At 39.7% G+C, this 13,536-nt stretch overlaps 1 protein-coding gene and 1 long non-coding RNA gene across 4 annotated transcripts in view; one reads left to right on the top strand and one right to left on the bottom strand.

Moving 5' to 3' along the window:
• Window positions 1-7,858, top strand: part of fmn1 (formin 1) — a 377,136-nt gene extending 369,278 nt beyond the window's left edge. For all 3 annotated transcript variants that reach the window (XM_041214614.1, XM_041214615.1, XM_041214617.1), the window contains one exon: window positions 3,892-7,858. In XM_041214614.1, the coding sequence (XP_041070548.1) occupies window positions 3,892-3,936 (45 nt within the window). In that variant the 3' untranslated portion in view covers window positions 3,937-7,858. The remainder of the gene's footprint in view (window positions 1-3,891) is intronic.
• A 3,529-nt stretch (window positions 7,859-11,387) lies between these two features.
• On the bottom strand, window positions 11,388-13,281 carry LOC121292848. The gene is made up of 2 exons (XR_005946344.1): window positions 11,950-13,281; window positions 11,388-11,907 (listed from the first exon to the last, which is right to left on the bottom strand). It is a non-coding gene; the product is annotated as an uncharacterized LOC121292848 (long non-coding RNA).
• Window positions 13,282-13,536: the final 255 nt, after the last annotated feature.

The raw sequence follows: 13,536 nt of genomic DNA, 5'->3' as shown, positions 1-13,536 counted from the left end.
GAAATTTATTTTCACCTCAGCCCTAAGCGATTGGCCCCTTATCCTGAGCGCTGCGTGTGCGGGCAGGGGGAGGAGAGAGAACCGGGCCTAGCGAGCGGTTTGCGCGTGCACACGAGAACGTGCTTCAGTCTCCCTGAGGCACAGAGCTGCTTCAGGGAGATTGAAGCGCTTTTTAAAAAAATTAATAAAGGCAGTAAAAATGTAATCTCTGTCACATGAGATGGGACATGTTTTTAATTCCAAAATGAAGTTTTTATTTAATGTTTATTTGCTTTAGGAAACCTCATCCCGCTTGTGGATGAGGTTTACTAAAAAAATGTAAAGACTGCTTGACCATTTCGCCTGCCTGCCTATCGTTAGGTTGGACGGGTAGTGTAGATTTGAATTTAATTAGCTTAATGGCCTTAATAGGCCTTTTAATTATCGGCAGGCGCGCAACTGACTCTCATTTTGCGCTCGGGCGTGTCGGGTGCGCGCCCACATGTCGAGCGTAATATTCTGCCCATGGTATACGCTACAAGGCAGATTGAGGTACTTCAGCAATGCGATATCTCATCCCAGTTCAAGGCGTTGATCAGTTTGCAGTTTAATGCCCACGTGTGCAGAGCTAACATACATGACAACAGTGACTACAATTCAAACACAAAACTTTATTGACTATCTGGTACTTTAGGGCGTTCCGAAGTTGTGAAAGACACAATATAAATGCTAATCTTTTCAACCTTTTCTTCCTTGAAGTAGGCCCGTTTCCAGGACAGTCCTAAATGATGCTGCCTTTTCCATGATGCGAGTTTTACTTCCCACTTAGTTCTGTTTGGATATCTGTCAGGTTGCAAGCAATTATCTTGGCCTGTTAATGTTAAAGGATTATATAAATTTATCCACTGGCTTTGAATTAAATAGCTGTCTAATTGTACTGCATCGTGTGCTAAACAGTTTTGGGAACATAAGCAAATGTTATGGAACTGATTTTCCTTGGTTACGGAATGTTCTAGTTAATTATAGCCCCGTATGGATAATCAAGGTAAACTGTTAGAACTTTGGAATTTGTAATACTTCTGTGTGTGACTAAATGCGGGTAAAACACCCTCCAGGGTTTGAGCATGTGCTTGATAATGGACAGTCTGTGCCACAAATGATTTGGAGCATTGCATGGAGTCTAGAATCAGCCTACTAATGGGAAGAGTTAAAATCAACATGGCAATTATGCTGTAGTGTCACTTTATTTTATAAGAAGTGCATTATTTGGGTCAATTTTAACCAAACTGGCTGGTGACAGTGGGACAAGACTTGGGAGAGGCATTGTAAAAATCAAGCGGTTTCACTTATCACCCAGTTCCTGCTGCAAACGTGCTGTAATGTCAATATTTGAGGTGCCCACTGGAAGCAAGAGGGTGCCCTTGTGAATGCATGCAAACTTGGGCTGTATGATGTAATTAAGACTCCACCGCAGTTTTAACTGGGTGGGTCAGAAGCGTACAGCCCCACAGTCAATCCACTGAGTAAACCCTCGCAGAATTGACCTCAGGCACTGACTGGCATGCTGCTTATAGGAGTTACTCCACTCCAGGCACTCAAATTAAGCATGCACTTAATTTGTCCCATCACACCTAATAGATTTCTTGGGGATTGTTGAGCGTGGGGATTGCTTGTTGCTGTTTTTTGGTCTTTATCTGATTAAGTCTCACAGTTTATCACGGGTGCCATTTTTTCTTCATTGCTTTGAGTGGAAAATAAAATTTGAGGAAGATGAGTAGCAGTAACCTCGAATGTCAGGTTAGCAACAGGTGAGGTTGTTGAAGACAGGAGGTGAGGTGGGGGGTTATCACTCAAAAGCCTTACCCAGCCCACGGACTCCCTAGGCTAAGAATCACTTTCCTGCATTTGAGTGAGGAGGCTGTGTTTCTGCAGACAGACTGTCGCTGATCTTTTCACCTCCTCCATCAGGGCCTGCTGCCCCCTGGCCCAATAACCATTGTGTGACAGTGGCTGTTAAAGTTACCACCACCTCAAACAGCTTGCCACTACTCATTTTGTCCTGGACAACCACAATGAAACAGTTCCTGCTTCCCTGAAGTGGCTTCCTTCTCTTGTGCCCGGTACATTATGGACTGCAGTCAAATATGGGAGACAGTCACGTAGTAAAGTCACCGAGCTGGTAACCCAGAGGTCCAGGCTAATGCCCTGGGGGCATGGGTTCAAATCCTGCCACGGAATTTAAATTCAATTAATTAATTTAATTGATTCATTTAAAAAAATCTGGAATTGAAGGCCTCAGTGAAACTATCATTGTAAAAACCCATCTGGTTCACTAATGCCCTTTAGGGAAGGAAATCTGCCATCCTTACCTGCAGGTCTGGCCTACATGTGACTCCAGACCCAGAGCAATGTGGTTGACTCTTAATTGCCCTCTGAAATGGCCTCACAAGCCACTCAGTTGTACCAAACCACTACAGAAAAGTCCAAAAGGAATAACACATGTTGGACCATCTGGCACTGACATAGGCACCAGAAATGAGAACAGCACACTCAGCCCTGTCAACCCTGCAAAGTCCTCTTTACTAACATCTGTGGACCTGTGCCAAAATTGGGAGAGCTGTCCCCCAGACTAGTCAAACAACAGCCTGACATAGTCATACTCGCCGAATCATACCTTATAGATAATGTCCCAGACACCAACTGCAGTGGTGATCCAGCAGTGATGGTGGCAAATGGTTGCATTTATTGCCCATTCCTAAGTGCCCTCAAGAAGGTGGTAGTGAGCTGCTTTCTTGAACCGCTGCAGTCCCTGTGTGTAAGTGCACCCACGGTGCTGTTAGTAAGGGAGTTCCAGGATTTTGAACCAGTGACAGTAAAGGAACAGCAATATATTTCCAAGTCAGGATGGTGAGTGACTTGGAGGGGAACTTGCAGGTGGTGATGTTCCCATCTATCTGCTGCCCTTGTCCTTCTAGATGGTTGAGATCACATGTTTGGAAGGTGTGTCAAAGGAACCTTAGCAAGTTACCACAGTGCATCTTGTAGATGGTACACACTGCTGCCATTGTGCACCGGTGGTGGAGCAAGTAAGTGTTTAAGGTGATGGTTGGGGTGCCAATCAAGCTTGTTTATTGATGGTGGGGCATTCAGCAACGGTAATGACCTTGATTGTCAAGGGGAGATAGTTGGATTCTCTCTTTTTGGAGATGGTCATTGCCTGGCACATATGTGGTGCAAATATTACTTGCCACTTACCATCCCAGGCCTGAATATTGTCCAGATCTTGCTGCTTGTAGGCACAAACTGTTTCATTATCTGAGGAGTTGGTACTAAACACTGTACAATTATCAATAAACGTCCCCACTTCTAACCTTACATGGTGGAGGGTATGTCATTGATGAAGCAGCTGGAGATGATTGAGCCTAGGACACTACCCTGAGGAACTCCAGTAACAAAGTCCTGGGTCTAGGATGATTAGTCTCCAGCAACCAAAACCATCTTCCCTTGTGCTAGGCATGACTCCCACCATATTTTGGCAATGTAAAGACAAAAATTGTAGTCTGATAAGTCCCCAGTGTGAGCAGTCTCAAGGGACCACTGACACTGAGAGTTTGCTGCTCCAGTTTGGAGTGGATCACAATGATGGGTGTTCCTTCCCTGGTCTTAATATAAGTACAAAATGTAAAAGACAAATAACAGATGAGTAATACAAAAATGAAAAGTAATTACTTTTAGACGAAAATCCAGCTGCAAGTTGAGAGGCAATTTTCTAGTCTTGGATTTTAAATGTAACCTTTTTCAAAGCTGACTGAATAACCCAGTCCATTAAATTCATGTGGATTTTGGAATTCACAGAGTTGAAGACCCAGAGCTGTAAATGACAACCAGCTTTTTGTTTGTTTTACAAAACAGAAAGAAAGACTACGCCAAAGGGAGGCGAGTGTTACCACAAACTGAAGGAAGCCTGGAAGAAAAAGAACCCTGTGACTTGATTCTTTCATGCAGTCAAAATTTGAGGATGTTTCTTGAAAGACCTACACATCTTCACATTGCTCACATCCCAATGTCAACCCACCAAGGAGGTTTCTAATTCCAGGATGACATCAAAAGCACCTTCATTCATTTCAAAAGGCAGTAATACATTCTTGGTTATAGTTGGCACAGGATGTATGTGTTCTGCCCTCACACAAGTGAGATTTGGATGCTTAAGTTAAAGTTGTGTCTGATTGCTATTGAAAATCCAGCAATGGGGTCCTGGAATCTAAAGTTCGATGTGCTGTTTCTTCAGAAAGATATTCTCTCTTGGAGCCTCAGCCTATTCCAAAACGCTGCACTACAAGACAACACTTTGGACTAGCCACAAAGTTCTTGAAAATTTGACCAAATGTTGAAACCTTAGAGTTCTAGCTGCTCAAAAATTCAATAATAATGTAAATTGTTTTTAAGTTGTATATTCTGTTCAATCCTTCCAACACCTCATTATAACATGCCACAAAACCTGTTAAACCAAATTAACGCAAACCAAATCTGTAACATATCCCTCAGTACAATGCACATTGCCTTACATTAAATGAAGGGCAGGATTTGGACCTCGGTGTGCAGGCGCGGTCAGCGGACCCGGAAGCGGCCGGGAAATGAGCTGCCAGCCACGATCGGCACACCCCCCCACCCCCAGCCCACCACCACCACCGTGATTTCACGCTGGCTCGCCAGTTAATGGCCAGCCAACGTGAAGCGCTCGCTGAAAAGCTCAGCGCTGTCGGGGTAGGGGGCGGGAGGAGGGAGAGCATTGAAGTCAGCGCTGGCGCGGGAGGGCGCAGAAAGAAATCTCCCTGAAGGCAAAGAGCTGCCTCAGGGAGCTGACGAATTTAAAATCAATACAAACGTAATGTTAAATCCGGAAACAACGTCCACGCGTCAGAATGAGCCACCTCCACATATGGATGGCGAAAATTACGTCCACACATTTTAATCTTTTTTTTTAATTAATCTCGGAAACCTCATCCAGCCCTTGGACGATGTTTCCTCAACAATGCAAAGGCCGCCTGGCCGATTCACCCACCCACCCGCCAACCGTAACGTTGGACGGGCAGCGGAATAACACCGCGAATTGAAACTTTAACAGCCTTAACAGGCCTCTTTAATTGCCGGCGGGCGCACTGCCCCACTCCCCCGAGCACCCGCCGACCGAGATACCACACGAGTGCGCGATGGCATCGGGACACTTGCCCGACGTTATCGTACGCTATTTTATGCTCCAGCGTGTTGGCCACACACCGAGGTCGAAATCCTGCCCAAAGTGTCTGGTGCACAGATGGAAACCTATTAGAAAAACAAGACAAAGGCAAACTTAGTAAAAGATTCAGCACAAAAAAAAAGTGACTTGGAACTGAAACACAGCAATGCCCAGCGGGTGTTTATTTTTCTTTCATCTCTGCCAAGAGATCATTCAACTTCAAAAAGTACATCAGAATTGATTTTCCTGTTAGTATTGAGGAGCAGTGTCATTGCCAGCAGTTACATGATATTTAACAGACTTGAACATTCACTCACATTTTGAACAACCACGATATACCGCAAGGTCTGAGGTCTGGCTGGTTGCCAGCGATTGCCTCGCTGCCCCAATACCCAATTGCCTTGCTGTTTCTCCATCTCAGGGAAGCTGGGCTTTTGCCTGCCTTTCCCATAAAAGTTTGCTTCATGGCTGTTAGTCTGGTTGGTGCCCTATCCTCGGCAGGACAGGACTCCAGTTTGTCTTCTGGCAACAGTGAAAGATAATCACAACTTGTAGGATCTAAAGTCTGGCAAGTGTAAATTAGGATTGTTTCATCTTGTACTAGCACCCATGAGGAGAAAGCTATAGTTTGGAGACACCAAATTTGCCGCTGTCAAAAATTTGTGTTAAATCCTCAAATATACTGTCTTTGCACAGCATGTCATTCCTGTTCTCCCTGCCTTCCTTTTACTCTTAGTGACTTAAACCCCGTTAGTCTTATTCTTTTCAATACCATTCTCAGTTTCATGAACATCTTCAATTTACTTGGGATCTCTATCTTCTGCATATGCAAGAAGTATTATTATTGTGACATCCTATTCAGCATCCAACAAACTGATGTCAGTTGTATTGTAAACTTACCCTAACCTGTATAAGATCCACAATATTTTTGAAATAGCCCTTACAATTCACTGTTTACATTCTGGGATTTGAGTACGTGGAGTCCGTAAAGCCCCATCATCCATAGATTTTGCAGTAATTCTTATAGAATATTAAGAAGGCTATCATTTGAATTGTTATTCAAATATACCAAATATTATTTTAAAATATTTTAAAAGAGTACTTTCAGTTATACTTCATTTTCTGTTAAGCTGCAGACCTGACTTAATCAATAAGTTCTGACCAAAACGAGTTAATATTAAATGTTTGACTTAGTTCTTAGAAAGGCAGACATTGTTTTGAATTCTCTGAAGTGCAGGGAAATGGCGACAGTAAAAAGTGAAGTGTAAATATAGAGATAGAAAGCAATAACTACATTCAATTCATTATACTTTGTATTTTACAATCCCAAAATGGATTTATGTGCAACTTTTTAAAGTTTATTTTGGTATACACTATTGATCTTAACAAAATGCTTGGGAGGAAATGCAGCTTTAATATTTGGGAGGAAGACATTTTTTATCTTTAGCACATCAATGTAATATCCGGTTAACAAATTCAAAGTCAGAAATTGTATTATTAACTGCTGCAGTTTTACTGCCCATGCATAAAAATGGTTTGATTATTAAAGAGCTGACATATATTGCATGACAAATTAATGTGTGCAAATAAACATATGAAAGGAAAAGCATCCATCTTCCCTTAATAGGATTGAAAAATACGCGGATACATCTACATAACACTTGATTGCATTGTGCTCAGCAAAATCTACTGCTGATCATTAACTTCTAATGTATTTTTGTATAGAATGTGTGTCATGAGGATGACATGACAGTGTCATTCATTTATCAGAAATAAAACAAGTTGATATCTGATAGTTACTACCTTTAGAGTTAACAATGTACTTTATAGAAATGTCAATTTGGACACTTGACTATATCCAAGTATTTTTTGTTATTCAAAATAGAAATATTTTAACAAAACAATATAATATATGGAGGGTTATAGTTGTGAAGGTTTTCACTATGTAGCCTTTAAAGATCAAGCTAAAGTCTCTGAACTCCCTTCATGGTTTGATGTCACGATAACCTTAGAGAGCATGATAGGCCCAGATTCAATCCATGGCTTGGGTTAAGTTCACTGATCGCAGACAGGTTAACTAAGGGGTACTGCAATAGTCTTCAAGTGTCCTTGGGTCGGCAAGGGGGATTATTAGCCTGAGCTGCCACTTATGATTGCTAAATGGTGACCCCTTCTGGAATGTCAGAGCAGGTCTGAGCTCAACTATGATGTTGCTCATTGACCCCTTGTAACCTGCTATCATTTACTGCCTGGGCTTGCACTTAAAAAATGACCAGTTGAATCACACACTGGTTCAGTGCCCAAGGAACCCTGCACCCCAACATGAAGCAAAAATTGTGAATGAAGTGTATGGTATAAAAAGCAAAATGTCTTTGCTATTTTTTGGTAGATTTAAGTTTAGTGACGGTAGTGAAATCCATTTCATCAATTAAGTAAAGAGGCATGAGCATATTCCTTTAATCAATGTAATTGCATCTTTCTTTTTCACCTGTTATACCAGTTATTTATTAATTTCCTATATGAAATATACAGTTTATTGATGAAAAGGTGTTATTTTTATTAATTCAAAGAAGTAGAATTAACATTGTGCAGTAAAGTAAAGGATATTTTCTTTAAACTTCATTAAAGCTGTATTTAATTGCAGAATGTTTGCCGTTCTTTATTAAAGCATGAAAGTTCAGTTCAAATGCACCAGTTCCTGAAAATATTATCAACTGCAAGAGATAATAGAGCATCCATTTCATTACCAAAGAAAGTGGGACAAAATTCTAGGTCTTTGCAAACACAATTTCATACTACATTGTTTAAAGGAATCTTGATGTTGAAATGTAGAACACTAATAATCCAACGCATAATCACTGTAATCTGTGAATTATTTTGCAACATTGGACAAAGATTTCCTCTATGTGCCAAGTGGGGCAAAATAGTAAACCTGTTCTTTATAAACAATTTTATGATGTTAATCCATAAGGCAGAGAAGATAATTGTCTATTATTGACTGAGTGTGCAAATATGTGTCCTGTTCAATAATACTGCTCTGTTTTGCTGCTATTGCTTTTAATCTTTTTATGCAAACTAGTAGAATGTTTATGAAACTGGTGTGACATGTTTGAGCAGGATAATGCTTCTAAAGTTAACAGAATCGAGATCAGGATTTCACTGTTGGGAAGATCCACACCTTCCTTGTCTTATATAAAAGAAATGTACTGGTATCCATAAACAATGTAGTGCAAGTTGTGTTTTGTTTTCACAAGAAATAATCTTGGATTTATGACTGTCACGAAATTTTCCTACCAGACTTTAGTCCTTTCCATCAAAAACATTGTCTGTAGATGTTTCTTATTGCACTTTAAAATAAAATGATCAATTTTGCTACAATCGATGTTTATCGATTTATGCTTGTTATGGTTGACAAAGGAATATGGATTTGAAGTCCCAAGTAAAGGATAATGAACCTTAAGATTGATTATTATGTATGCTTATTATAAAGTATATTAAGGTTAAATCTGAAAGTGCCTCATCAAAATAGTAATTTTTACAGCTTGATGGAGACAATCAGATGTTACAAACATTTGTTGATCAGATTTACACAGTGCTGTTTAGAGAATGCAAAAAATATGGAAATGTTTTAGAAATAATCCCCAATCCTAATCATTTTTCCTTCCTTCCAGGCCTTTTTTCTGTTCCATAAAGATGAATTGCAGTTCATAAAATTGAAATGAATGGGGATTGACAGTAAAATGATGACAGATTGAATGTGTTATGCTTGAACGTATTGTAATCACAGCTAAAGAATAGTTTATTGAAAATCATTGATTTTTTGTAGCATATTTGACATGGTGAATATTATTTTTCACACAACATTTTTTCGTGTAATTAGTCCTGGATGATTTTGCCTATCAATATGTTCAACTTGATCATCCTAATGAGAGCAAGTTCAACACTTTAGGAACATGATGAAAATGAACAGAAAAGTGACTACTTTCTTCTCAAAATCTGAGCAAAATCACTGTGGTAAAATATTTTGAAGAACACTCAGGTAAGATTGAAAAGAGCGTAGTGAATGTTTGATATATGGTTCTGAATTGGAAAGTAAACTTGCGTAAAACTTTTTGTCATGATTTTGCTTGGTTTCAGTAAGTAATTGGAAATTGGCTGATCTAAAATGATTACTAGGAGCCTGCATCATTAGATCATCTGGCATGTGCAAGTACCTTCTATGACTTCAAAAAGACATGTCGACATTAGCAATACAAATTAGAGGCCCAGAACGGGCCACTGAACTTGTAAGTGACCTGGGAGCCTGTAGGTTTGGCTAAGAGTTTAAGCTTTCAGCTTGGAGAAGTTCTAATATTTGAAACCTAATGTTAAACAGAATAGGTGCATAAAGTGAAATCAGCTCAGCACACATACTTGTCCAAACTTCAAAAGCCTATCAAACAGCTCCACATTTTTTTTAATACGCGGTGCTAGCATAAATGCTCCAGTTGAGACACGTTGACATAAGACCTTTTGAATTCAAAATATCCGAAAATTGATGTCAGCCAGTCTTTCCTATTTGGTGATGATGAGGGCATTTTTAAGTCATAAGCTCAGGTCTGCGTTTGCTACCTTCATCAAACCTGTTTTTCTGTATTCTGTTAATTGTGTTTCAACTAAGTCAAATCTAATTCTTATAAATTAAGAGGATTAAATGGGTATTACGCTTTCTGGAGAATGTTTTCCACTAATAGTGATGACTTTATTGGAATCTAATAAAATCTGTACACTTATTTTGTTAGTATTGTAATGATGTGATGGTTGAGTCCACAAACATTCACTCCACCACCGACGCACAGTAGCAGCAGTGTGTACATGTACAAGATGCACTGCAGGAACTCACCAAGGCTCCTTAGACAGTACCTTCCAAACCCACAATCACTACCATCTAGAAGGACAAGGGCAGCAGGCAGATGGGAACACCACCACCTGGAAGTTCCCCTCAAAACTACTCGCCATCCTGACTTGGAAATATATCGCCGTTCCTTCACTGTCACTGGGTCAAAACCCTGGAACTCCCTTCCTAACAGTACTGTGGGTGTACCCACACCACATGGACTGCAGCAGTTCAAGAAGGCAGCTCATCACCATTTTCTCAAGGGCAATTAGAGATGCGCAATAAATGCTGACCTAGCCAGCGAAGTGCACATCCTGTAACGGAATAAAAAGTCTGTTTAAGTTCTGTAATGATGTGATGGGTGAGCCTGTGTAAGTACTGTAATGATATGATGGGTGAGTTTGTGTAAGTACTGTAATGATGTGATGGGTGAGCCTGTGTAAGCATGATAATGATGTGATGGGTGAGTCTGTGTAACTACTGTAATGATATGATGGGTGAGTATGTGTAAGTACTGTAATGATGTGATGGGTGAGCCTGTGTAAGTATGATAATGATGTGATGGGCGAGTCAGTATAAGTACTGTAATGGTATGATGACTGAGTCTGTAAGTACTCTAATAATATGATTGGTGATTCTGTACGCACTGTAAAAATATGCTGGTTGAGTCTGCCTAAGTACTGTAATGTGATGGGTGAGTCTGTGTAAGTACTGTAATGATCTGATGGGTGAGTCTGTGTAAGTATTGTAATAGTTGAGTCTGTGCGAGTACTGTAATGATGTGATGGGTGAGTCTGTGTAAGTGCTGTAATGATGTGTTGGGTGAATCTGTGTAAGTCATTCAAAATATCTGTGAAGGAGAATCATTTAAGTATAGTATTGTTCTGAGATATTTTGATTCATTTAAATTTTAATCACTGCATTTTTCAATAAAACTTCATCTCTGTAGAGATCCTTTTATTAAGTTGTATTAAGAGTTCAAAAATTAACAGTTGACAATGCTGAACATTTTTGTAATGCTGACTACATGCATCACTCTTAATTTTCTTGAATGAATTGACTGTTGAACATGTAAAAATCTTTGATTTAATTACCAAAAAGTACATGTACTAGCCATACTTGATTCATGGACAGTTATAAGATGTGTTTTGAAGTACCCTCAGTGAATGATGGGTTTAAGCCCTTTAGTCGTTAATTAAGTACATTTTATGATGGAGAGAAACCACAGGAGTGAGCAATGTATTAAAATCACAGCAAGGAGCAAATTCCTAGTGAGAATAAAATGGAGCACAGTACTTAGGAAGGTAGTTTTTATTTGTGTACTAAGAGTTAACATGGCATATAAAACGCTTGGAGTGAAATCTGATTCTGTTCAATTACAAAATCTTTATGACTTCTTAGTTTTGCTTACCATAACTGGATGAGGCGCTGAAGATAAGCTAGCTCATCAAAAACCTGCAGTACATGCCATAAAATGAGTACAGTAATTACAGTGCACAAGTAAGCATAAATACATGCAGTGCTCATTGTTTAATATTATTGACTCAAACTAATTAATTGCTACTAATGATGCCTGGCCACACCGATCACAGCTGAAATGTTTATACTCTATAGGACCAACAGCGTGGCCAATCAGCTGCATTGCATTCACACTGAGTATATAACTCCACAGCTGTGTAAGCTTTCCAGGGTTGTGCAGTCAAATAAGAGTGCAATGGTTCTCCCCACTTCCTTTAACAGTTCATCCTTCGCAAACCTCAGGAGGGTTGGGAAGAAATGCATTGGCTTCTAATTTCTTTCAAGCATTTTAGCAAAACTCACTGCTCAAAGTTCGAAAATGGTTTCAATGACATCAAACCCAAACTCATTTCATCAAACCTCAACTTAACTAATATTATTTTGAGTCTACAGTGTTCAACATTCTATTGTGCAATGCAGAGACCAGAGATTTGACTGCACTCTTCCAATGTGAACAATCATTAGCTAAATAAAGACCATTGTACTGTTATGAATAACTTTTATTTTGTAATAAAACTTGGACAACTTAATACTTTTATTCTAAAATGAAGACCAATCTACCATTACCAGAACAAAAATCCCAGTTGTTCATCGCTAACTCTTATTTTTACTTTGTTTTTGTCATTCATCATCATGTGTACTCTGCCTGAAGGTGGGCCCTTGCCTCATTGTCTTTCCACTCTCTCTATCCTGTGCCAGTCTTTTCATTTGCCAATAACTCCCTTAAATTTTCAAGCCATCCAACATTGATATTCTCTTCCTTCCTCATTCTCTTTTTCCTTGAAATCTTACCTCCATAATGTCTCTTACTAGCCCGTTTCCTGTTAAGATGTGCTTTACCCAGACTCTGTTCTTAATTACATTCGGCAAATTTCTTTGTTAATTCACTCTGCTCAGCATTCATCATTTTTCCGTCCAACTGATCCCCTCCATTCCCTTCCAAATCCACATTCAAATCTATCTAGCAGGTTGGTCTCTTTCCATAAGATCCAAGTCTCTCATACATACAAAACAACACTCCAAAGCCAGCTCTTTACAAGTTGATTTTTGAGTAATTTATTCAGTTTTCTAGTTAGCAACTGTCTCTTCTTACCAAATGCAGCTTTTCCCATTGCTACCCTTATTCTTAGTTCTTTATTGCATGTCCTGTCTGCAGATAGTATGCTTCCTAAATACTTGAATTCTTTTACCTGTTCTAGTTCTCTTCTATGAATATATGAATATTTCTTGGTGATTGAGATATGCATCACTTTTGCTAATGTTTCGTTTCACTCCAAAGTTCATGCCTGCTGTTACTAGTCTACCTGCTAGTTCTTATAATCTTTCTTTTGTGCTTGCTACAAGTGCTTCATCATCTGCAAATCTAATTTTTGTCATTCACCAGGTGTTTGTACTGAGTATATCTGAGAGAACAAGTGGGATGTTCTGAGATATGCTGTTTACAGCCTGAAAGAAGCCAGAGGATGACCTTCATTCTCACTGTGAGGAAGCTGCTAGGTTCCATTTCCCACCTCCTCAGAGTAACTTACTTAAGATGAAAATCTCGACTTTCTTTTCTTTATTCTTAAATGGGGATGTGGGCGTCACTGGCAAGGCCAGCATTTGTTGCCCATCCGAATTGTCCTTGAACTGAACTTGCTAGGCCAGACTGGGTAAGAATGGCAGATTTCCTTCCCTAAAGGACATTAGCAAACCAGTTAGATTTTTATGACAATGATAGTTTCATGGTCACCATTACTGAGACTAGCTTTATATTCCAGATTTATTAACTGAATTCAAATTTCACCGGCTGCCATGGTGGTATTTGAACCCCCATGTTCCCAAAACATTAACCTGGGTCGCTGGACTACTAGCCCAGCAATATTACCACCATCTCCCCCAGATTTACAGCAAGTAACCCACATCCTACAAATTTGTGTCACCATGC

This window comes from Carcharodon carcharias, chromosome 20, assembly GCF_017639515.1.
Source record: "Carcharodon carcharias isolate sCarCar2 chromosome 20, sCarCar2.pri, whole genome shotgun sequence".
Taxonomy (NCBI): Eukaryota; Metazoa; Chordata; class Chondrichthyes; order Lamniformes; family Lamnidae; genus Carcharodon; species Carcharodon carcharias.
Note: the sequence above shows the minus strand (reverse complement) of the source record. Positions and strands in the feature narration are given on the sequence as shown.